This window comes from Equus quagga, chromosome 20 (genome assembly GCF_021613505.1).
Source record: "Equus quagga isolate Etosha38 chromosome 20, UCLA_HA_Equagga_1.0, whole genome shotgun sequence".
Lineage (NCBI taxonomy): Eukaryota > Metazoa > Chordata > Mammalia > Perissodactyla > Equidae > Equus > Equus quagga.
Window position 1 is genome coordinate 5,262,629 of NC_060286.1, and position 26,378 is coordinate 5,289,006.

At 39.8% G+C, this 26,378-nt stretch overlaps 1 protein-coding gene across 9 annotated transcripts in view; it reads left to right on the top strand.

Moving 5' to 3' along the window:
* KIAA0586 (KIAA0586 ortholog) overlaps positions 1–18,635 on the top strand; it is a 116,152-nt gene extending 97,517 nt beyond the window's left edge. For 5 of the 9 annotated variants that reach the window (XM_046647569.1, XM_046647570.1, XM_046647572.1 and 2 more), the window contains 2 exons: positions 9,025–9,081; positions 16,459–18,634. In XM_046647569.1, the coding sequence (XP_046503525.1) occupies positions 9,025–9,081; positions 16,459–16,610 (209 nt within the window). In that variant the 3' untranslated portion in view covers positions 16,611–18,634. Of the gene's footprint in view, positions 1–9,024; positions 9,082–16,458 lie in introns of all 9 variants that reach the window. The other 4 variants (XM_046647565.1, XM_046647563.1, XM_046647564.1 and 1 more) reach the window with 1 other exon arrangement.
* The last annotated feature ends 7,743 nt before the right edge of the window (positions 18,636–26,378 follow it).

Genomic DNA, 26,378 nt, shown 5'->3' on the forward strand with positions numbered 1-26,378 from the left:
AGACTTCTTTTTGCACCAGAGTAGAGTCTAGACTCCTCACTTGTGATCGAAAAGGTTCTGCATGGTCTGGCCCTTGTCCTAGTCTCAGAAATCGTATCAAGGTCTATTTATGAGGTAAAAACTTGTTAAATGCAATTACTTGGTTTTTTTCTTACAAAATTTATGCTAGCCTATTAGGTGATATCTTTATATATGTAAGCACCCTATAAAAGTAGAAATGGGCAATTTCTGAAGAAGTGTGTAAACGATTATCAAAATGTCTAATCATAGAAATGATACAAATTCCTTTTTTTGTGAGTTAACCCAACATCTAAGAAATACATTTACTGATAAATCCAAGACAAACTACTTTTGTTAATTGTTTTGTAAGAGAATTGATTCCATATCTTGAGAAAAACTTTGAACAAACTTTTATCAGAATTGATTCATTGATGAATGATGCATTTATTCTTAATTCCTCTTATGTAAGACTTCAATAAATAATACCTTTTAGAAATTTTTTCCTTTCCCACTTTTTTTTTTAAGGTTTTTTATTTTTCCTTTTTCTCCCCAAACTCCCTGGTACATAGTTGTGTATTTTTAGTTGTGGGTCCTTCTAGTTGTGGCATGTGGGATGCGGCCTCAGCATGGCCCAATGAGCGGTGCCGTGTCCGCACCCAGGATTCGAACCAGTGAAATCCTGGGCCGCCGAAGTGGAGCACATGAACCTAACCACTCAGCCATGGCGCCGGCCCCTCCTTTCCTACTTTTAACATGGGAATTCAGTTTATAAATAAGCACAAACTGATTTCTTGGGTTTGATGATTAATTTAGTCAAAATGGTCAGTTATCTAGCACTGTTACCACGAATTATTTGAGACTTTTAAATAAGTGTGTATGCACGCATGTGCAGCAGAGTGTGGGGAGGAAACGCCTGTGGCTGGAAGTGCATATGACCGCATCGACCTATGCATCAAGTTGTTACTCCACTTCTGTTTCTCTGGTGTACTTCAGAATTGCCTTGCAAGGGATGAAAGATCTAATGCAACAGGGAAGATGTCTTGACGTGTTCAACCTCGGTTTTTAGGGTGGGAAGAGCCAGTGAAAATAATCTGGACAATGCAGTAAATGCAAATTGGGAAACCTGAGTTGTGTCTCATATACTACAGTAATTTTCACAATTCCACAGATAACGTGTCTTCTCTTTCAAGAAACCTAATTATTGCTTTTTTATTTTAAAAAGTATAAAGCAAAACAGGATCACTTAATTATAAAATGTGTTCAAATATGTACATGAAAAATGCTGTTATTTTCAGAGTTTCCTTGATGGGCTGGCTCCTTATTCATCGCCTAAGAATGGGGATTACAAGTATGAGACTTTCTGGGTGTGTTTTTAAACTAGTAGTAATGCAGAGGCACAGGCTGTGCTGGGATTTCCAGTGGAAAGAATACAATTACCTGTGGATTGTTTTAAACTAGAATGCTGTTTACTGTCTTTTAAAATAGTAAAACAAATTATTCTATTGTGGAATGCAAACTTACAGAAGTCTTTAAGTGAAATGTTATTACCAACAGGTGTCTTCAAATCTTGTTGTCAATCTTTGTTACACTTGTCGACTCAGAATGCACAGGCACTTTTTTTGTGCTGAGCCTCACACAATAAGGTTATGAAGAATGCTGGCACTTTTTTCCTGTGAATGTAGTTGCAACAATACTGTCTTATCTAATAAAGTCAGAAAAAAATTATTTAGGTAGAAATGTAGTTGTGAGAGCCGTGTGGTCATTGCCTTTGGTGTCGTCCTGCCTGCATTGATTGACTTAGGAAGCCATGGAAATATGTTGGATGTTTTCTGATTACTGTGTCAGCATGATCAATCATTTTCTAAATTTGCCAGTTTCTTGAAATAACTTAGCCAATGGTCATAGCGCTTTACAGGAAATAGCACAAAATTAGTTTCTGTGTCCTCATATATTTCTCTTGGTGTCACAAAAGTATGTATTATATAAATGAAATATTTTTCTTTGGCCAAAAGGCCTGTACACCAGACTACAATTAATGAATACAAGAATTAGAAATCAAAACTTTGTTTAGTCTGAGGAAAAACAATTCTTTAAACTGTAACCACATGGCTGTTTCTTGTTTGCATCAACTCTGGGTGACTGTTATTGTCTTCTCTGAATTCTCTGGGGCAGGGGCTTGACTTTGTTGAATGAGCCGATTGTTTTCCTTTGTGTTGCCCATCTAGTAAGTTCCCATCTGGTTTGTATCAGACTGTTTTCACAGCCAACAACTGCTGCCTTCTCCATATCCTGACACTTCAGGGCCCCACGCTATCAAAGCACTGCTGTGATGGCCTTGCTGGCAGGGCCCGTACAGCTGTGCCTCGCAGCTTGGAACCATTACCCAGAGTCGCAGGAACATAGAACTTGGCCTGGCCCTTATTCCCGTTGGTGTCGTGTGCACAGCCAGCAGAAATCTACCCTCCTCTCTCGGCCCTAGGGCCCTGAAACTTACTAGTCAACAGAAGATCTTTAAAAGCTCTGATTTTAGGATATGGAATGGTGGTGTTCTTATTTTCTAGTGGCTTCCTGTATTTGAGAGGTCATTTTTCACTCTTTCACTCTTTTTCAAAAGTTACCAGGTCTGGCCTTGGGGAAGTAAACTGGTCACTATGCCACATTTAACTTTTGTTTCCAAATTTAGTTAGGAATGGCTAGATAAGATAAAACCCACAGTAAAGGCTACCCAAATAATATGGTGTATTTTTAGTGATAGTCACAGGCCATAATTTGAGAGAGGTTTTCATATTTAGAAAGAATTTTCATCTTAGAAAATGAATTTTCTGTGTGTAAATTACAGAGACAGGTTCAAACTGCTCAGTAACTATGAGGGAGTTACTGTGCCTTCAGCTTTGTTAGCTATCAAATGTCATTTATAAGAATGTGGTAATAGTTATTTTCTGTGACAATCTGTGGCCTCGTGGATTAAACTTATAGGAGTTATTGTTGAGTAAGAGTTATAGTTGATGTAAATGTGGTTATGATGTCACTGCCTTACAGACGTAAACCGAAACAGCAAACTTTTTTTTGCACCAAAAATAAGGTATTAAATGGTTTTTACAAAATGTTTTAATATTTTGGAAATGCTTTTAAGCTTAGTTAACGTGAGATTAGTTTGTGCTTTCCGTTAAATTGGGTGGGTGGCTGTCGCAGAGCATCAAGTATCCTAAGTAAAGTCCTGTGAGAGGCAAATAGAGCAACAACAACAAAAACTCACCTTCTGCTTCTTAGTAATTTCCGTTGACTGGTATTTCAAGATTTTAAGAAAAGCCATAGAAAGGAATTTGTCTTTGTAGTCAGCAGTGTGACCTCTGACTTAGCGGGAACTCTTCACTTAATCTTAAAAGCTCCCGAGTAAGGTTGGTGTTTGGCTGTTTCAATCATTGGAAAATACTTCAAAACTATATAAAGGAATCACCTTTTCACTGCGGAAACTGACCTTTTTCTTTTTCAATTTCAACTTTTTATGGAAGTATAATGTACATACGGAAAAGTGCAGCCATCCTAAGTCTGCAGCTGAAAGAACTTCCATGTCTCACCCAGCTCGAGAGACAGAGCATTGCCAGCGCCCCACAGCTCCCTCCGCTCCCCTCTGTCACGGCCTCCACCGCCACAAGGATGACCGTTATTCTGACTTCTAATGTCATAGATTAGTTCTCTAGTTTTTATACTTTAAATAAATGAAATCATACAGAATGTATGGCTTCTTTCATGAGGCAAAGCTATTGTAATTTTTAAGATTCTTTTAGTTTTCAACCCATTATGGCATGCTTTTCTAAAGAATTATCTGAGAGGAGTTTGTTTTAGTAGCTGTGTCAGAGGCTGTTCAACCAACAAGAAGTGCGTTGTAGATAAAGTGTCTACTAAAACATCGGGTCTCTCTGTTCTCAACCAAATTTTAATGCTGGAATGTCACTCTAGACATGCCTGCCCCTAAAAGGCAGGAACTCTCGTTGTCATCCATAACACCACACAGCAATACATCCACGCACTTAAATGGTTTGTAATGAACTTTAGTAATTGAATGTACATTATTCAAATAAATCATGGTCTGCATTCCGCATAGATGGGTCCTCTAATTTCTGAATTACCAATCAGTTTCTTGGCAGTTGAATATAAGCTTTTATGCTGCCAAGATACTATTTCTGAAAATGCTATTACTGGAGAGAGTTGTATACCTATTAGATAGATATGCAGCCAGTGAGTAATTTAATGTGGCTAAATTATTTGTTTAAAAAGTGTTAACTTCTTTTTATATGTTTTTAGCTATTCTAATAATATTCCTAATATCCCCCCCTTTTTTTTGCAGTGAACTCAAATTAGTACAAGTGATCCCGCTATTTTGAATGTTACCAGTTGTAGATTTCTTCTTCTTAGATTTTGTTTGAAATTCTGGATGTCACCCATTTAAAAACTCTTCCTTTGTGGTTTACAAAGCTCATGTTTTGGTGGCTTTCATCTTTATATCGTTGTTTTTCGAATAACAGCCCTATAGTACTACACATTTTTTCTTAAATAAATCCATAAAGAATTTGTTTAACACGATTATATGACAATTTACAGATTTAAGTATTGCTATACTAGTGGTTCTTACTAAAGGTAGTCTTAAAGAGCAGAATATAAACTTCCAAACCAAAAATAAAAAATTTTTAAATACAAGAGTACAAATGTCTTAAAGCTGAGGTTCCTATCCTTTTAAATACTACTTTTTGAAATAGTACAACATGGCTTACTTTCAAATTGGCACCGTATAGCTCCAAGACTTTGAATGACTGTTTAATGTAAAAAGCTAAAGTGCTGAGATGAGGCGGGTGTTGGGACGAAGCGCAGTGTGCGAGTGGTGGGGTCCCGGGACCCATGTGCCCTTGCTCAGAGATCTCTCAGGAGCACCCTGCTTTCCCCGCCGTGGGGCTGCTTCCAAATTTGAGATCACTTGTTTTTATTTTGTTGTGTCTTTAAACATTTAAATAAAAGTAAACACATTCGCCTTTTGTGGTAAAGGTAGAAGGATAAGTTATATTCGTAGGTAATTTATGACTCAATTTTTAGTCAGTATTACCCATTCATTTCCATAGAAATTTATAGATCAAATATTTAGAAATTTCTCTTCTCGTCCTTTGACTTAAATACCGATGAAGCTTGAGTTTCCTCGATTTTGAGCAGCAGGACGAAGAAGTGTAAGACTGCACAGAGGCGCTGGGCGGCGCTCAGGCCGTGCTCCGGGCCGTGGGCTGTGCTTGTGGCTGGGAGCCTCGCCCAGAGCGTGGGACTCAGCCCCAGGTGCCCGCAGTGTCCACGGCGAGGCCGAGCCGCTACTTGCCGCAGGAGTAAATGACAAGAGTCAACTTGGATATTGATGTAGTGGCTTTGTTTTTACTGTCAGGAGAAATCGAAATTCTCCCCCAGTTTAGGGAAGGAGAGGTTTGTTTATGTTTAAATAACAGCAACAACAATATGACTAGCTCCGTCTGTGTATACTTCCCACATGTGACCTGCTCTGCGAAGATCCTTAGTCAACCCAATTAGGTAGGTAATGGTATTCTCATTTTACATTTGAGGAACCTGAGGCTCAGAGAGGTTATGTATTTTGCCCAAGGTCACATAGCTAATAAATGACAGAGATGGGAGTCAAACGAAGTCCAACTCTGAAAGCAAAAACTATGCTCTTAAACATTATACTACGTTTCCTTCCTTGATAAATTTTTTAAAAAGCAGAACAGATAATTTCTGATTGTTCTTTCAAGTCTCAGTATCTGACAACACATCTTAGAAGAGTGTGAAAAAGTTGGGGGAGGGGCTGTTTGCTGTGGGTTGTAGTTCCTACTGCTAATCGGTGACATCGATTTCTTTGTCAGTTAACCTTTCCAAATCTCGATTTCCTTATTAATACGGGTAAATGATCTCCGAGATCCCTGGTAGCTCTACTGCTGTAATATGTGATCGGGTTTTTTTTCTTTTTCTTAAACAAAAAGTCTTCCTGTCAAAGAGTATTTTGAAAAGATTGCCTAACGAGAACGATTTCTTTTTCAATTGGGAAAAGTTAGAAAATAATCACAGGCTAAATAAAAATAAAACTACCATTTATTGATGCCTACTCTGTAGGCACTGCTCTGTTATTTACATGTATAGTGTGATCATGAAAAACCTATGAGGCAGAAGAGGAAATTGAAGCTCAAAGTGGCGGTGTTTCCAGGCCTCACAGCTCCTGTGTGGGACTGTGGTCTGCCCTCAGGCAGCTTAGCTTCCAACTCTGTGCTCTGAGCCACCAGCTTATGGCTGCCTCTGTAATAGAATGTCTGCTTGTCATTTACTTCACAATTTTTTTATCTTATATACCACAGTATAGAATGAATAGAAAAAGCTGGGTCTTTTTTCTAAAAAATGATCACGGTAGTCTTTCTGTGTGACATAAAGGTTTCAGAAGCATTGGTCAGTTGAATATTTCTTGATCAACTATATACAAAGAATTGAATTAGACATCTTACGGAAAATGAAGGATAATGGAGGGAAACCATTTATTTTCTTGTCCTTTAAGAAAATCCTGCATGACAGGAATTTTACTTCAGCCTATGTAGTTTATTAAGACATATCTTAAAAACAATAGATTTTGTATGTTGTTTCAACTTGGAAGTTTTTATTAATAATGTAGCTTTGTTGGATATAAAGAGATGACTAAAGTATGCTTTGGTTTGGAGTAATGAAAAATAGTTGTCATTTTTTGAGTTAAAATTCAGTTTTTTAATAAAGCAGAAATAAGATGATGTTTTTGAGAGTTTTATCAAGCAAAAAATCTGGATATTAGAGAAAACATGCTCCATTTGCTTATTGCAAAGAAAATGAAGTGTATAAAATTCACATTTAGGTTGTTATGAATTTAGAAGAATGTTTCTTTGTAGCAGCAACTCCCTTTTGGGGTGCACGTGCACCCTCTTTGGAGTGTGGCCCTGTCAGAAGAGAAGGGAGCCCCTGTCAACTTGAAAAAGTCCCCAAAGTCATTCCAACTTTCTCCTCTCCCCACCCCAAGCCTCTGCTGAAACTCACTGGTTGAGAGAAGGTTTCACAGCTCCTTTCTCCAAAGCCGTCCAGGTCTAATATATAGCACCTTAAAGAGAAGAAAAAAGAAGGCAGTTGAACAAGAAGAGGAAAAGAAAAATTACCAGGAATAGAAGAATTCCGAGTTATGCAAATGGCACATTAGCAGACAGAAGTGCTGTAATATTAAAAGGCAGAGAGCTCGGTTAGTCCTTAGCCTTTAAATCCCTTATCTTGAGGTGGCAGGAGGGTTATTTTGGGAGATTTGTTCTCTACTGTCAGTCTGCTGTGTGTACGTTTTGTCTTTCCAGTTAAAGAGGATTGAGACAATGTCTTACTCTCCTTTGTGGTCTTCACAACACTTAGTGTAATAATGTTGGAAACATAAAAAGTACTTTAAAAAAACTTTTTTTTATTGAACCCTAGTTAGCCCTAGGGTGGGTTTTCTTTTTTCTTAGTTTCCACTCAGTTTTGTTTGGTATGAACGGGGATGATGTGGCTTATTTCTTACTGTAACACAATAGGTAAGTCTGAATTCTGGGCTGTGAGGCACCCACTTCAGAGAAGACTGCCCCTCAATTCTGCTTGCAGGCAAATGGCTCTTCAGTGGAAGGGCCCTGAGGTGGTCTGGTGCCTCCGTTTCCCGTTGGTACTGAGGCACCGTGCACGTTCTGCAAGGCAGCTCTGACAGGCCAGGGGGCCGAGCAGTGACTTCTCTCTGCCTCTAACTCGGAAACTTAGAGGCAGGGCGGGAAGCGCGCGTAGCGTTCAACAGGAACAGCATGGCGGGCGCTTCCAGTGCATTGGAGGATTTTTAAAAGATGGTATCAAAGTCAGATGTTCAATTTCGGTTTATTTGCAGATTATCAGTATGTAAGTAACTTGTATTCACCCACAATCTTACCCTTGTAAAACTATATTTTCTTTTAAAACTATTCTTTTAAAGCTGTATTGCATGTAATTTTTTAACATATTTAACTTTTATGTTTCCTACAGTATAATTACTGTAGTTTAACATGAATGTTTGTCACCAGTGAGAATATATGGCTTGGTTTAATAAATATGTAACACTTAAAATCACATTCATTTAATTATCTTCTTTTAGTTCCCTCTGAAATTTTTGTGAAATAAAGGAATCTTAGGAGATGACTGATTTGTATCTTAGAGGAAATCTGAAAATACTGATTATACCATATTTGAATTTTTTCCAAATCCTTCTGCCCTAAGAATTTGTTTGAAGCAATGTTTATTGACAGTGATTGACTATATTTCAGAGCACACGTTAACAGCGTGTTGTCAGCAGGGGCGTGTGGGTATCTTGTTGGCCTGAGAACTATACGTACCACAGGTTTCTCTCTTTGGTGGTTTAACTTTTCTCTGCGTCATAATTTTCTAGCCATAAAGAGAGTTTGTCCCCAGCCTGTTTCATTTTACTATTAAGATTTGGCCTTGGCTTGCACGTTAGTGCTCCTCTGTGCTCCCTGACAACGTTATAGGTTGTTTCACAGAGGTTGTATTGTAGAGTATGCCCCAGGCTGGCCCGGGAGAAGGGAAGTTCTCAATTTATTTTTGCGGTGATTAAATCCTTAAGTAAGAGAATCTGAACACTTGTAGCCTTGGAAGAAATGGCCCGTGAGTTTCTTTTGTGTAATAGAAATTTCAAGTTCTCTCATGATCCTTTGCTTCCCCTTTCCCTAATCTTTGATGCATAAAGATAATAATCTATTAGGTAAAGTATTATTCTATTGACAGTCATTAAAATGCAGCTGTTTAACTTCCTTCTTTACCTTAAGGCCACTAGATCAGGCTTCTGTTTACCTGGTTTTATGAGAGTAACTGTGGGAGTGCATTTGGTTTGTGCTCCTTTTAGTGAATAGGAATGAGTCATGATTGTGTCTATGCTCAGCTGATTTTCTTGTGGAAACATTTTTCTGACTGTAATTTCTTTACCAGGTGATATGGATCGGACACAAATTGAGCCCAATCTGTACCTCACATCTGTATTTACAGGTAAGATTCTGACTTTAAAAGTTGTTGGACTTAGAGCTATTCAGATTTTGTCATTTCCTTCTGATTTCTTTCTCTCATAATAATCAGCGCAGTAGAGATGGTAATTCCAATCTTTTCTTCTAAAATATCTGTAAACTCATTCCAGACAGAGAAGTCCCTTCCCACACTGAACTCACCTCTCCAGAAGGTAGGGGACAGAAAAGAATCTATCATTTCCCTTTGAAAAGTTTATAAAATGTTGAATTAAAAGACTGCAGGTGTGGTATGTAGAGCGCTGAGGCTAGAGCTCGAGATAATTCCATCTGGGGGAGGTTATTTGTTGGGACAGGACAGTGTTTAAACTTTGAAGTCAGTTTTAAACAAAGTGAAGCAGCTGGAACCTGGCGTAAGACGAAACAGATCTTTCACGTTAACTGTTGCTTTTTAGAGGAAAACGAATTGGAGTTGTTTTTACAGGTGCTGAGACATTTATTCTTTCTGCTTTTATTTTTATCTTAAATTATAAATTTTAAAATAAGCATTTGTCAACTCAAAAAACAGAAGCAATAGTAAACTTGAAAAATGTCATAGGATTTCTATGTCCAGAGCATATTTTGGGATGAGACTAGTAACATTTTAAGTCGCCCTTTTAAATAGGAAGGTAAGGAAAGAAGTGTTTAACAGTGACGAATTCTGGGAGACCGAGGGGAATAAACTATTACATACTACACTTAACGTCAGCTGACCAGGCACCTTCTTCATCAAGACTTGTAGCATTTCTTCCCAAGCACTGAAGCTGTGATGTTGCAAAATCTGCAGGGCTGGGTTAAGAATGTGAGAATTGAGTACAGCAGGAGAGTTTCGCAGCTGCTGCAACAAGGAATTAAAGCAAGAATAGATGGGCCCAGGGTGGACGGGAAAGTGCTTCAAGAACTCAATGAAACACAGCTGAAACACTGCAACGTTTTCATAGACAGCTGGGAAGCAACTGCTTCGCTGGAACTTAGGGCTGATTTTAAAGACAAGGATCTGGTCATCGTGAATCTAAGCAAGCTGTTGGCCATGAGGACCCACAGACAGACAGAGGCGTTTGGTTCAGCAGTTATTTCAAGGTCTGCTGTGTGCCTAGTATTATGCTACAACTTTGTAGAACACAGAGTAAGTAAGACAAAGTTGCTGTTCTTGTGGAGCACATATTGACAAGGAGCAACAGACCCACAAGCAAATAACGATAATACAAGCTGATAAGGTCACAGATACTTTTTGTGTACCTACTGTGCTAGTCACGCAGGAGACAGGCTGTACGTCCCAGTCCATGCTTTTAAGGAACATATTGTCCAGTGGAAGTGACAGGCACATAACAGATAATTACAGTGCAGTTTGGTAAACACTATGGTATAGTTGCCTTCGGAAAATAAGGCATCCGCAGTTCACAGGAGAGGAGCTCCTCCTGTATTCCACCTCCCCTGCTGGAAGAACAGCTCAGAGAATGGGATTCGCTTGCACCTGGGGCTGGGAGATCCTTTAAATCAGTAATTCTTAAATATTTGGGGGCCACAGGGGCCGGCCCGGTGGTGCAGTGGTTAAGTTCACACATTCTGCTTCTTGGCGGCCTGGGGTTCGCCGGTTCAGATCCCGGGTGCAGACATGGCACCACTTGGCGGGCCATGCTGTGGTAGACGTCCCACATATAGGGTGGAGGAGGATGGGCGTGGATGCTGGCTTGGGGCCGGGCTTCGTCAGCAAAGGGAGGAGGACTGGCAGTAGTTAGCTCAGGGCTAATCTTCCTCAAAAAAAAAAAAAAAATTGGGGGGGGCCACAGTCTCCTTTAAGGCACTGAGAGCTATGATTGCCTGTCTCCCTCCCAAACTATACTTATATGAAAATAGTTTGCATAACCTTTCAGGATATTCACAGATCTCTAGGTCACACATCCAGGGACTCTGGATAAGAGCCTTCATATACTGGGATTAAAGACTTTTACATTTGTTTCCTTTTAATTTTGTTTTAAATGTGCAGTTGATAAGAAACCAATCTTGGGCCAGCCCCAGTGGCCTAGTAGGTTAAGTTTGGTGCTCTCCACTTCAGCAGCCCAGGTTTGCTTCCTGGCCGTGGGCCTGCACCACTCGTTCTGTCAGTGGCCATGCTGTGGTGGCAGCTCACATACAAAAATAGGAAGATTGACAGCAGATGTTAGCTCAGGTGAATCTTCCTCAACAAAAAAAAAAAAAGAAAGAAAGAAACCAATCTTGATCTGCATGTAGAAAAAACAAAATTCAGGCAATTTAAAGTTATTCTACTATCTATTCATCATCTCATAGGAGAATACCACAAATCTGTCTGTATGGCCTGGGCCAAGTGCAGTTACTTACCTTGAATGAGGAGTCTGAGATGCTGTACTCTTCTGTGAAGCTACCAAGGAAGCTTTCTTCTTTTCTCTGCCTGTCTCATGTTGTTTTAGAAGAGAATGCTTTGTTTGGCTTCCTCTCAGTTTGCGAATAACAGAGATATAAAAATGGGTTACCAAGTGTTTGAGGATTAGAGTCAGAATCTAAACCTACTGATGGAATGGATTATCTAACCCTGAAAAGCTTTTAGTTATGTATATTTTGGAAAATATACATACAATATACAGGCAAAATCTTAAATGGATATTGAAAATCCTATATTATTACTTAGAATAAATTTTTAGCTTTTCTCTTCTTTAGTCATAAATCCAACATCAAAGAACAGAAAACAAAATTTCTTTATGGATTTTAATATTTTTAAAGCAAAAAAATTTGAATTTCAAATGTCTAAAAAATACATTCGAATATGTCTTCAGAACCTTCAAATGTGTGGTCTCACTTGATGGCACCCCAGCTTAAACCCATGCCTGGTTAGATGATGCACTGCAAACCCGTGGAATCAAGGAAGAATCTCTTTTTTTAAATAAACCTGAAAACAGCTGTTGAAACAGTTACATTGTAGAGTAATGACATGATTGTGGAAATTAAAAAAGTCAAACTTGAAAAGTGTCAAACTGCATTTAATAGAGATAGGAAATTTATGTTTCCTTTAATGATGATTTATTAAGATATATCTTTTCTTTAAAAAGAAATTAAGGTCTGTGAGGGCTATGGTATGAATGTTGCTTTCTTTGCCTGTTAGCAGTACTCAAAGTGATGCTGTTCTTAATGTTCCTAGTCTGAAAAGTTCTTTCGTCAGGTTCCGACACTGACTGTTTAACTTGTGTAAATGAACACTTCAAAAAGTCTCCCCAAAATGTACGTTAACAAACACCTTTAGATAAGATGGTGCGTCTTATTGACATAACTCCTTGACTAAAACACAATTACTAGAGTTAAAAGTAGCATGATTTGGAGGCCTTCTAGAGCTGTGGGTTTTTTCCTGAGTGCGTTTCAGTGAAACATTCTTGTCCCCCTCTCTGAAGTCGATTGCCTTTGGCAGCCCACCCTGAGGGCCATTGCCTCTTGGGATAATGCCTTTCCAGTGACATAAAGTAAGAGCTAACCTGTTTTGAGTGCTTTCTACGTGCCAGCACTATACAAAACACTTGATATGCACTACCTCCTTTAATCCTCACAAAACCCTCTGAGATAGGTTCTCTTATCTTTATTTTATAGATGAGGAAACTAGGATTTAGAGAAGTTGCATAACTTTCCCCGAAATGTCTTATCACTCACTCACTATCCCTCTTACCCCTTACCTCTTTTTCGTCATAGCTCTTATCACCTCCTGACATATTATATCTTTATTTCCTTGCTTGTTTGTCCTTTACCCCCTACACCCGCTGAATGTGATGTTAGTGAGATCAGAGCCTTTGTTTTCTTCTCTGCTGAAATCTCCAGAGTTTAGAACAGTGCCTGGCACAGAATAGGTGCTCAGTTGATATTTGTTGGGTGAATAGATGGATGAGCCCAGCTCTGCCCTATTCCAGAGTCCATGCTGTTATTCCCCCCAGGCTCCCGTCCTGCTCTTTACTTCTTCCCACACAGAAGCCTCACACCAACAGTCTGGGTGGACCATTCCCAAGTGTCTGGACAATAGACCTCATTTGGACCCTAGACTTGACCTATCGTAAAGGGACCTGAGCTTGAAACTTCATCACTGCCTCTCTCCTTAGCTGCCCCTACCATTACATACCACTACTTAAATGGAATTTCTCTCAACCACCTTTAAAAGCAATAGTTTTGTATTGTGGATATTTAAGGTATTTGGTATAGAGCAAAGAGCAGTGCATAGTCGTCTCAGCTCTACCAACTATCAATTGGATGAATCATACTAGACTCTTCTTTCTTGAAAGCCATCCTTACCTTGTGTGACTCTTCACTCTTGGGTCTCTTCCTACTTATCTTTCTGGCACTTCCCTTTGTTTTCCTTTATTTTCTCTTTATTCACCATTTATTATCCTTCCCCTCACCTTTCTTTGTCATTATTTGCCTTCTCAGGCTATTTTCTCTCCCCAGGTGATCACTGTTCTTACTGCTCTCATCATTGTAGCTGTGTAGATGACCGCTAATTCTGTATCTGGAAAACTGCCTCGCCGTCTTTGACATCTTTGACCCTCGTTACCTGCTGGAAAAGCGCATTCACACATCTGGCAGGCATTTGCATTCATCAGATACATAGCTACTCCCAGCATCTCCCCAGCTTGCTGCACCACCGCAGCCTCAAGCTTGTTTGTGTTCTGTTAATGCCCACTCAGTCAACTAAACCTGTCATTTCAGAGCCATACTCAGTTCTTTAGAAGACTGAGTCTTCCTCCAAAATATCTGCAATCTATTTCGTGTGCCACGCATCATCAGTTCTCGCATGGACCGTTCCCATAGCTCCCCCGCCTCTCTCCTTATTTCCCACACAGCTATTACAACTCTTTTTTCTAAAATACATTTGCTCATATTACTCCTCTGTTCAGAATGTTTTGTGACTCATCATTGTTTACAGAACTTGACCCTGACCTTCCTTAGGGCCTTGTCTCTCTCATTGTTCCTCTTATCCAACCAATCCTTTGAGATCAGAATACTCAGAGTCCCTAACATACAAACTTTATCTTGGCTTTATTTTGTTGTTCTCTTCATTCCCTTTCACATCTTTTAAGTCCCATCTCAACCGCTACTTCCACCTCATTTAAACTAAATATTCCTGTACATGTTTATGTAGGTTTTGAGTTTCTTGAAGATGAGGACTATTTTCTTTTATCCGTATGTCCTCTTGGCACCATCTTAGCTCCATATGTGCAGCAGCCTCGTATAGGTGTTTAGTTAGTGAGCATACGCTTCTGGAAAAAGCCCACTTTAATGATTCTGCGTCTCAGTTACCTTGTTTGTCTCCCAGAATTACTGTTAGGATGAGATTAAGATGATGGGGGAAGGATCTTTGCAAAATTTTAATTGCTGTATAAATATAAGACAGTAACTACAAGAAATAGCATAACTTTACAATAATTGAATTTACTATATTTCTTGAGACGTGGAAACTTCTTCAAGATCTGAAAAGAAAGTTATAGGTCTTATTATGTCATTGAGCAGTTTGATCAATAATTTAATGCACATAGTAGAAAATGAAGATACATAGGGAAGCAGTTTTGTGAAATTAGCTGAAAAAAGAATAATGTCTGCTATCAGCCTGGTTTTTGACAATATGTGGGTAACTCAAGGAATGGACTTTTTCTTAATATTCGAGGGAAGGGAACACTGAATTGATTTTATCGGTTGAAAATTAATTTTGCTCTCAGCCTTAGTTAATACCCTGTGTCAGTTTTGACTGGCAGGGTCAGCTCTGATCTTGGATGCTTCTCTTGGTTATTTTGTGTACTTGGCATCATGGCTTTGTAAAATGTGGGAATATTTAAATAATGCTTATGTCTTATAAAGATTTTTCCTAAGGCAGTTCTTATTGTTTCTTAATTTTAGTTTTTAACATATCCTGACAGAGCTAAATTTCAAAAAGTCTTTTCCTATTTAAAATATTTATTCTATTTAAGTTGACGTAAGAATTACTTTCGGGGCCGGCCCTGTGGCTGAGTGGTTAAGTTCGCGTGCTCTACTTTGGTGGCCCAGGGTTTCGACCGTCAAGCCATGCTGAGGCGGCGTCCCACATAGCACAACTAGAAGGACCCACAACTAAAAATACACAACTATGTACTGGGGGGCTTTGGGGAGAAAAAGGGAAAAAAAAAAAGAATTACTTTCTTCTTAAAGGATTATACTGTGGTATTGCAGATTGTGATGTTGCTAAAATGATGCCGAAGCTTATTTCCCTTCCCTCTTTTATTAAAAAAGGAATTGATACAAGTAACAAAAAGGAATGGTATAATATTAGTCTGTTAGACTTCCTAATATGAAAGGAATTTGCCTTTTACAAATATTCTGATCATCTGGGACAGCTGTGATTGAGTCATCATCGAAAGCTCCGGAACTGTCTACCTTTACTGTGGTCTCTATAAAAATTTAATGGAAAATTGCACTGTATTAATGTGGAAACTGTTAAAAATATAAAGGAATTTTAGAAAAATACTGTGATTCTTGACTCGGAGATGTCTTTAAGATTGAGATAATTTGTTTTTAAGATGCTTATTATTCTTATGTGTATATGGTAAAACATAGAATTTGAAATGAGGATTTTTGTGGTCTTATATAATACCAAGTTAGTGTTCTTTATATTCTTAGGCAATGTGCTTTAAAGTTAGAGGAGTGAATTAGAGTATCGGCAGGTAGAGAGCCATATATAGTCAACCCTGGGTTTTTTAACACATTAATGAAGTTTTCATCCCAGACTCCCTCCTCTACTCAGACTTACCTAGCATTTATCATGTCATACCATACAACTTTTGGCACTTGTTATTCTCTTAGTCCATTCAGGCTGCTATAACAAAATACTACAGGCTGGGTGGCTTATAAACAGCAGAAATTTATTTCTCACAGTTCTGGAGGCTGAAAGTCCAAGGTTAAGGCGCATCTTCCTGGTTCATAGCCAGCACCTTCTCACTGTGTCTTCACATGGTGAAGGGGCTGTCAAGCTCTCTGGGGCCTCTTTTCTCAGGGCACCAACCCCATTCAGGAGGGCTCCACCCTCATGACCCCAGCACTCTCCAAAGGACACCTCTCCTAGGACCATCGCACCAGGCATTAGGGTTTCAATATATGGATTTGGGGGGCACAGAGACATTCAGATCATAGCATATCCTTTTTAACTGTTGTCTTTAATTGTCTGTGGGTGGGAGTGGAAAGCAGGAAGGATGTGTTTTATCTCTGTGACAAGTTCTGAGCACCTTGAGAAAAGAAATTGCCTTGTACGCAGTGCTTATTCTGATCCCTTGTGTTACTTAGGAAGGTCAAAAGCGTGTAAATACTCAGGACCCTCTGTTTTACCTGAATGCGTTTCTCCTTTTTTCAGGTGGTAAAGCCGTGCCACTCTTCACTTCTCAGGCGTCACCCGCCAGGATGTCCGTGACGCTGCCCTCAGTGACCCTGGAGGAGTGCTCTCGGTCTCAGAGCGCCAGCACCATCCAGGGGGACACAGAGTCCTCAGGAGCAGATGCCTTCTGAATGGGAAGCAAGAACCAGGAAAATATTCGTGCCACTGGTTTTGAGGTCATTTTTCTCTGGCATAAAACCATCTCTCAGACTATTTTGATCTTTGAGCGTATTCTGAAAAATGATTACTAAGTTTTTATTAAAATGAAAAGCATAATTTGGGTATTTAGGTAAAATTTTTAAATAAAATAATTTAAATGTCAATCATCATGAGTCTGGCTGTGGGTTATTTCTTAGAATCCTGAGGCAGCATGGAATAGTGGAAAGGGCATGACCTTTGATGTCTAAGAATTTATTCTACAGATACAGTTACCTGTACATAGTTATGAAATATGTTGCTCAAGGTTATTCATTCCAAATTTTTTATAACAGGAAATAATTGGAAACAATCTAATGCCTGTTGGTAAAGGACTGATTAAAAAAGTGCTGGTGTATCTGTACAGTGGAATGCTATGTGGTATAGAAGGAATTTGAAGATGTTTGTGTCTCGATATGGAATTATCTCTGAACTGCATTGTTAAAGTAAAAGGAGCTTTGTGCAAAATAGTGTGTGAATTATGCCACCATTGTTTAATATAGGGTGGAGGGAAATCCAAATATATGGTGTCTACACCCTTATGCTTACGTACATGTATTTGCTTATGGACACGTTAAATCTCTTTGGAAGGATAAACAAGAAACACTAACTTTGTCTCCAGGGAGGGGGCCTGAGGGGCAGTGAGAGAGGCTGAGTGATGGGAATTGAGGTTGACCGTAGCTCCTGTGTACTTGAATGACAGTTGTGACAGGAAAAAATTATGAGTGAGGTTAATTTTTTATATATCTTATAAACCTTTATACTTTATAAACCTGTGAAACATGTGACTGATTACTTTTCAAGGCATAACTACATAAAATTAAAATAAAAACATGGCTTTGTAATCAGACTCAGGTATGTTCTATTTCTTCTACTTGCTCTGCGATAGGGGCTGCCTGGGTACATGGGTTTAGTACTTGGTTTGCAGGATAATGGGGATTATCGATAATGTTGGGAATGGTGCCCAGCACAGTGCCTGGCACCAGATAAGTGCTCTAGAAATGGTGCGTGTCATTATCTTGAAGGATTTAAGCCTCTTAACCAGAAGGGGAGCACATGAGAAGCAGGGCAGCCTAGCATTAGCAAAAAAGTTATCTCCCTGAAGAATTTTTTCTGTCACAACCAGAGTTCAAACACACAGTAACTATAGTCAACCTTGACTTTTCTCAGTGTTTTTCTAGGTCACTTAGTGAGCCTCAGCGCTGGCTGCACATGAGAACCTCCGGGAGCTTTGACAATGCCTGGCTTCCATACCCGGGGATTCTCAGTTAATTGATCTGGGATGGGGCCCAGGCGTGGGTATTAAAAAAGGTACAAAGACCCTCCCAGGTGATTTTAATTTGCACTCAAGGTTGAGAATTACTGAAGAGCAATTTAGAATTCCTTAACCTTCTAGCCAGGCCCATTGCCCAGGGGACTTAGGGAAAGTCTGAGGCTCTCTTCTCATCGAAGTTAGAAGCTGCAGCACCTTGGAAACTTGGAGAAGTCTCGGCTTCCACACGTGTTCCTCTTCTGTCCCAGCGCCTCAAGCTCCTCTCAGGGGTTTGCTTACTGACATGCTCTAGGTCTCACTTTAGAACCTGTTTTTCTATGCTGTGGCCTTTTGGACGGATCTGCTTGTAATCATTCCCATTAAACAAGTAGAAGAAAAATGCTGTTCTGTGGATCATAATTTGTTTTTGATGTTCCTACAAGTCTCTGGATGGGGTGAAAGCTGGGGAAGTGTTTCTAAGTGCTGCTTCATTTTAAACATTATCCCCCTTGGTTTCTAGTTTTCAGAGCTTTTTCTGTTTGGGAAAGATGTTTCTTAATTTTAGTGAAAGCATCTTTTATTAAAGCTGTTGGTAGTTTTTGCCCCCTAACTGTAAAAAACCTGCCTTTTCTAATTTCATTTTGTATTTAATTTTATAATTTGCCATTTCTGGAATGAACTATTTACAAGACATGCTACTAAGACGTAGACCCTATCAAGATCAAGGTTGTCAGTGTGCTGGGCTTACATGACTTCACCCAGGGTAACAGGCATTTAAAATGTTCCTTTGGTATAGATCCTAAAATAAATTTGCTTTTTTGTGCACATTAATAGGATCTTGAGTGTTTTTATTTTCAGAAGATGATTCCATTAGTACATTTCTTATCACATGCATATTTCTGGTCTCGTAATAATTTTTCTTTTTAAATGCTAAACATGTTTACATCGGTTTTATAGTTTTTCTATTAAAAACATAAACTTTTTTAATAAAATAAATAAAATAGCATTTCTTAGTTCATGGTAGATTACCACCCCCAATCCAAGAATAATTCTACAATTGAAACTTTTTTTTTAAAGATTTTATACACTGCCTCAGCGTGGTTTGATGAGCAGTGCCACGTCCGTGCCCAGGATTCAAACTGACGAAACACTGGGCCGCCTGCAACGGAGCGCGCAAACTTAACCACTCGGCCACGGGGCCAGCCCCTACAGTTAAAACATTTTTTAAAAATTAAAAAAAAAAACATTTTTTAAAACCCATTTTTAAAAACATCTTTAAAAAAATGCCCTGATGCTATCATTTCCTTATAGATGAGTAGGTTGAACAGTAAGGGAGGGTAGAATCTGTAGTACTTCTGTGATGTTACTGAGAAGCAGCCCACTGAAGTCCTCTTTTCTGCCACGCACCCATACGTGTATCTATGTGACGGAAGTTACCTATGAAGGGTGTTGGGCATCTAGTGTGCTCTGGATTCTCCCCGCTTTGGTCCTCTGCCTCCCCAAGAACAAAGGTTGACCACGAGGAATTCAGTCTCTTCCTAGTATAGATCATCATTTGGTCATCAAACATCAGTTGCACAGTAGTTTTAAAGACTCTCTTAAAGATGCATTGGAGAAAAAGAAACAGAATTCTTATAGAAATTCCATCATTATAGTTTAGAAAACTTCAGGAACCCAGTTTTTTTTTTTTTATTTGACCCATGCCGGGAGAATTCCAAGTCTCAGATTGTCAAACCTCGGAGAGTAATCGGCCTATGTCTATTTTTTAAAGACATTTTTTCCTCTTGCACTAAAGTGCTTACCTAGAAACAATAGGAAATATTAGCCAAATGCAGATGTCCCCTTGTGAGGCCAATAAATATTGTAAAGCCATGTGACGGTCTAATAATTACCAAGAAAGCAAGCAAATCAAAGCTCTTTTGCTGAGTCTGTACATTGTGAATGGTCTCATTTATAATTTCAGCCATAATGAGGGATAAGTTACTGATATGTCTCTTAAATTCAGGGACCCTTAACCCTCAAGAAAATCAATAGACCCTTCTAACTTCTCCTGGGAGGTCTCTCCTATCAGGCCTCTGAAGAGACCCAGATGGTGATACTGCACAGGATTTAAAATCTTCAAAGGACCTGGTGGGAGCCCTAGGGATAGTTTTTTTTTTTAATTGAGTTCATAATAGTTTACATCAATGTGACATTTCACTTGTACGTCATTTCTTGACCGTCACCACATAAGTACTCCCCAGGGATAGTTCTTGGTGGACACAGAGGTCACAGAGAAAGAGCAGCTCAGGTGCTGCACTGTTGACACGATCTGTATGTAAAGAGTTGAAAGTGTGGGTCTTTTTCCCTGAATTATTATGACAAACAGTGATAACTATTTCAGTTGACATTTTGTAACTTGCTTTTTCTGAACAGACATTTTTCCTTTTTAATCTTCACAAGGTGTTACATTAGGAGTAAGTATTAAATTGTAATAAAGGACTATTTCTACCATCAGGATAGTTGTATGGGATTTCTTGGTAAGCTTGGTAAGTATTTATATTCCCTTTGGTCATATTCCTCAGTAGTTGCATGGATTATGAAAGTACCATAGACACCTTGGATTATTTAAAAATACGATTGGGTTGATTTTTCTCTCTAGATAAAATGTTGGCTGCATGTAATTCTGTGTAATATACCAACCAGCCTGAGTGTCTGGGTCTAAGATATTTGATGCATGTTCGAAAGTATAGAGATGTTCAGAGCATGTCCTGGATGAAGCTGTTTCTAGCTTTAAGCAGAGGTATTCCCATGACTTGAGTGACCCCTGGAGTTAGAAATGGGTAACAGGTCCAGCAAGAGGTCAGGTTAGAAGATGAGGCCATCATCTGACTCATTCTTAGAAACAAGGCAGAGGAAATGGGTTTTGTTTCAGTAAAGGGAGGGAAAAAATGAAGAAAAGTAGAGTCATAGAAAATGGAACATTAACAATCGTACAAAGAAGTCAGTCAGTTTGAGCATAACAAAAAGTTCTGGGGGGCTTTCCTAGTGGCATAGTAGTTAAGTTCCCACACTCTGCTTCAGTGGCCTGAGGTGCGTGGGTTGGGATCCCAGGTGTGGACCTATACTGCACTCATCAAGCCATGCTGTGGCGGTGTCCCACACACAGAGGAAGATTGGCACAGATGTTAGCGCAGGGACAATCTCCCTAAAACAAACAAACAAAAGTTCTGTTTTTGTTTCATTGTCTTGGGTGGAATTTGCACTTCTGAAGTTGTCTGCTTGATCTGAAGTTCTCTGATAAGCTGTGCCTTGAAGCCATTTACTTCTAGAAGCTTCTTTATTTAACCTCAACTGGGAGTCACTTCTGGGAGTGGAAGCCCATTGGTCTGAGTTAGAAGTTCATTTTCATTGTGACGTATTAAACCATGAGTGAACTGTTATAGCTGTTATCAAGAGGACCTGAATTGGCTCCTTTCAATAATGTTCTAAAGCATTTTTGTATCTGTATCACTCAGAATTTTCTGCAAAACAAACCACCCCAAAACCAGGTGGCTTAGAACGACCATTTATTTATTCATGATTCTCTGGATGAGTAGTTTGGCTGGGCTAGCACAGCTTTGTTCTGCCCTCTATGATGTTCTCTGGCCTTAGATGTGCATTTACAGTCAATTGGTAGTTGATGGCCTCATTCACATATCTGGTCTGCTGCCTGTTGGCAGGCAATGGCAGTAACTGGGCTATGTGTCTCATCATCTAGCAGGCTAGCCCAAGCTCATTCACATGATGTTGGTTGAAGTTGCCTAAGAGCAGCAAGAGAGGGCAAGCTCCAATGGGCAAGCAGTTGTCAAGCCTCTGCTTATGTCATGTTGCTAATGCCTTGTTGGCCAAGGCAAATCACAGGTCAAGCCCGGACTCAAAGAGTAGAGAAATAGACTTCATCTTGCTGGAAGGATATACAGTCACATGCAAAGGAGCACGCATGTGAGATGGGAAGAATTTGTGGCCATTTTGCAATTTAACACACGCTGGTATCTTTTCTAATGAAGCTGGTCCCTGAGTTAGAAGTCATATAAAGGTTTGGATGACGTCTCCTTTGGAAAGGTGGCTTGTACATGTTGGGCATCTGGTAGTACACTAGATTAGCTTCTGATAGCTTTTAACTAGATCTGCCTGCAACAAAATACAGTGATTGGTGGAGTTATTCTCAATCACATAGGACATCCTGTAATGACATCCTAGAGAGAAAATCTGTATGAGCTCTGAGGAGGTGATTGTGTGGCCCTTAACACTAGTGACAAAACATTAGGCTAAGGCAGATTAAGGATTTTTGATAGTTTAGAAGTAGGGCCAGCAAATTTTCTCTGTGAAGGGCCAAATAGTAAATGTTACATAGGTTTTGCAGGCCACATAGGGTCTCTGTCACAGATACCATATTCTTCTTCTTCTCTCTTTTTTTTTTTTTGCAAACTTTTAAAAAATGTAAGAAACATTTTTTAGCTCATTGACCATATGAAAACAGTCTGCAGGCCAGGTTCGTCCCATGGGCTGTAGCTTGCCAGCTGCTGGCTGGGACAGCTTCAACTTCAGTGTCTCATTTGTTCTTTCTACGTTTCCTTGTAAAGTTTTTGTGTTAGGAGAGAAAGCCTGCAGAGTTCCTGTTCGACTGTTCCAGTGAAATGGGTTCCACAATCACTGGATTGGATACTAGGAATTCCCATGTTGGGAACACAAAGTCTAGCAATGTTTTCTGTAGCTTTTCGTCAAGCAATGGGTTTAATCTTACATCCTTAAAAAGACTATCGATGATCTGTGTTTATAGGCTAAAGACCTGGGTAGTTGCAGAAAAGCCATTTGTGAATGTGAATGTCAAAGGGCCTTGAGAAGGAGTTTCTGTGTCCTGTCTTCCTTCTCAGGCTGACCTGGGTTATGTTAGGGTAGGTAAGAGAGGATTCTACCACTTGCTGATCACATTTTGAGAATTTTTTCCATTATTTATCTACTGAATAAATAAATGATTTGTCTGCTGAAAAATCATAGGGCAATTTAATTTCCATCCGCTGGATGGATCGTGGTACTCCTGAACAGCTGTCGGGAGATTGTCAGAGTCCATCTACATGGAGAAAATGTCTCTGAAACTGCCAGTCCTCTTTTTCAGAAGGTTGGATTGATTGTGATGAGCCAGTTCTAGCCAGTGTAAATTGAGCCAGTTTTCCTTCCAAGTTCAGTGGGGTTAGATGTCATTTTGGTGGAACTCGTAGTAGGGTAATAAAAGTTGCTTCTTTGGCATGTGAATTAGCAAGGACATTCATTGGTTTCTGGGTTACTGTATTGTCTCTGAGTGTTTACCTTAACTGATGTGTATTCTTGAATATTGAATCACTTTTAGTAAAGCATTAATGTCTTCACCATTTTTGATCAGGGCACCCTAAGAAATCAAAATCCCCTCTGTTTCCATCGCATCCCAAAGTTATGAACAATTCCAAATTCATATCTACTCTGTTTAATTTTTACTCCTTCTCCTTTTGCCAGGGTGCAAGACCGAGCGAGAGTGGTTTGTGTGTCCTTTTGGGCAGGCTGAGCATCAGGCAGTGAGCAGCTTTGGCAGCTGTGTGTTCAGTGGCAACAGTGTATCCTGCACGAGCAATGCCTTTGTCATTTTTAAGATAAAAGCCATCTCCAAACAGCATTAAATCAGGGTTGACTAAGATCTGACCTGGGCATTCTCCTGTGTGCGGTTTTTACTTTTGCGAATGTATTTATACAGAAAGTACTGATCAGGGAGAGCTCAGGGAATGTTCACTTATGTGTCTACATCCCTGTGGAACTACCTCCCAGACAGAAATAGAACACGTCCTAGCACCTCAGAAGGTTCTTTTGTGGCCCCTTCCCGGTCAAAACACACCCCTCCTCGTCCAGCGGTGACCACCGTTGTGACTTCCATCACCATCAGTTAGTTTTGCTTGTTCTTGAAGTTCATGTATGTGGAATCATATAGTATGTAGCCATTCCTTTTTGGCTTCTTTTGCGCAATATGATGTTTGTGAGATTCATGTTTTTGCATACATCAGTGGTTTGCTATTTTTTATCGCCACGTGGCCTTCCATTGTATAAATATTCTGCAAGTAATTTATTCGTTCTACTGTTGATGGACATTTGGGCTGTTGCCGCTCTTCGTTATGAATCACGCTGCTATGGGTGTTATTGTATATTTATTCTGGTAAACGCATCACTCATTTCTCTTGGGTATATTCTCGGTAGTAGGGCAGGCATGGGTTTAGCTTGAGTAGGACCTAGGCATTCTTAAACCTCAAGGTACCACTAAACAGTCATGGAGTCGTCTTCATCTAGAAGGAGAAGTAAGTGGTGGGATTAAAATGTGAGTGATGTTAAATTGTGGGATGCGAAGTGGACAGTAGAAGGATTTCATAATCGGTACGGCAGCCGAGAGAGAAAAGCTGAGTGTTGCCTCGAAGTATGAAGGATTGTGCAGCACATGTAACACAGAGTGAGTGCAGAGGTAAGCACTAACCAGCCTAGAGCAGAAGCTTTGATCAGTCAGCCGCTGCTGCCATGTGCAGGCAGGGAGGGCGTGTGGTTGCTACCAGATCAAGAGATTGTTCGGATAGGCAACAAGCTTCTGGTGTGAAGCTCTCTGCTGAATGGACACTCTGGTGAGGCAGCCTTGTAGTTCCTGAACTGTTAGAAGGGTTTGGCCCAGATAAGGGTATGCAAAGTGTAGAGTTGGTCCCGGGAACTTCTACCCTATCATCCTGTGGGAGGGATTGGAATCATGTGTCTTGTAAGGGCAATCTTGAAAATCCTCCTGCCTGGCCTTGAATTTGGGACCTTAAATATAATGGAATAGTTTGTATTTTGGAGGAGGACAGAGAGTGTCTGCCTGTAGACAGATCATGACCTAATTCACGTTATTTCAAATTCTGTAGTGTTTTGTAATTATTTATTTACAAATTTTCAATTACTTAGACCAAAATTATGTGGAGCTATAATTTTCTCTAGATACTTTATGTCCCTTTCCTGCCAATTTTACTGGGATATTTGACATCTTCCTGTGAACAACTTCAATCAGGAGAACATGCTAATGCATCATCTACCTGTTGTATTAGAGTGGATTCTTGGGGAAAAATTGCATCATTAACTCATTTATTTAGACATGGAGAAAAACGTGAGGGTGATTCCTTAAGTCCTCAAGTCTCATGATTTTTGCACATGAAGCAAGCAAGCACCAATTCTCCTTAAGGACTGGTGACTAAGGAAGGCTGCATATGTTTTCACTGCCACAAAATCTCTGCTAGTGGAGGGAGTGGAGGACAGCATAGCATTTGGGTAGGAATATTATGAATCTATCGTAATTATATTGATTTCTCTGAGGTCTTAAATTAGTAGCATTTCCTGATAGATTTATTAATTAGCAATGTGAGCATTGCAAGGACTGGTACAAGTAGAAGTAACCCATATTCTAAAAATAAAACCAAAATGGGATTGAGTATGAGATCTCTTTGGGTTTGAGTAAGTCTTGGGTAATTTAGGCAGAAGTTTATAAGGATCAGTTTGAATCTTAATAAGGTCAGTATTAATAAGCATAACTCTTAGCCTTTGGGTATGGTTCTCATTCTTAAGCTATGGCCCTTCTAGGATTTCAAGGGAGTGTTCAAATTGTTCACCAGGCCCCTCTCAATTGGAGGAACGTGAATCCTAAATTCTGTCTTTCCAGTATCAGGCGACTGTTGACATTTCTATTCAGCTCTTCCAGGCTTCCAGCTGTTGCTTTCCACTGGGTTCTTTGGATTTTTACCCAGCACATGTGTAGTGCAAGAGTCAGCTAAGTATTTGAGAATTTGTAAGCAAATATTGGGGCTCTCCCCATCTGTGGCTCCTTTCATTACAGAATTTCTCTGCTCAATTTTCAGCCTGAGAGCCCTGAACTCTGATTCTGACTCCCGAGCCCAGCAAGATTGCCCCTTTGCTTGAGCGTCTCCTCCATGGCCATGGGCATTGGGAAGTGGCCCCAGATAAATGTGAATCTCAGCAAGTGTGTTTTCCTTCTTTCAAGGTCTGAATATTCTCTTGTTCCTGCCTGCTTTTGGTCCCTCTCCAGTGCCTTCAAATGGCCGGTTTTATATTTTGTCCAGAGTTTGTAACTGTTACTGGCAGGAGGGTTAGTCTGTTATAAATACTTTATCATTACTGGAAGCTGGAATAGGAGCTGCAGGAAAATGATGAGTGAGCGGGAGCCACACTTTCATCTTTTAACCTTCCCCCTCCTTCTCTCTCCCTTCCCTACCACCAATCTTTCCACCACGGGCCTCACCTAGCAAGGCTCTGGAACTCGGTAACAAGAAAGGAACAGAATAGGGATGGGTTGAAGGCGTGGCTCAAGAATTTGGAGAAGAATGATGATCTCCCTCTGCAAGTAAGCCTGCTGTCATCAATGGTATCCAAAAATACTAAA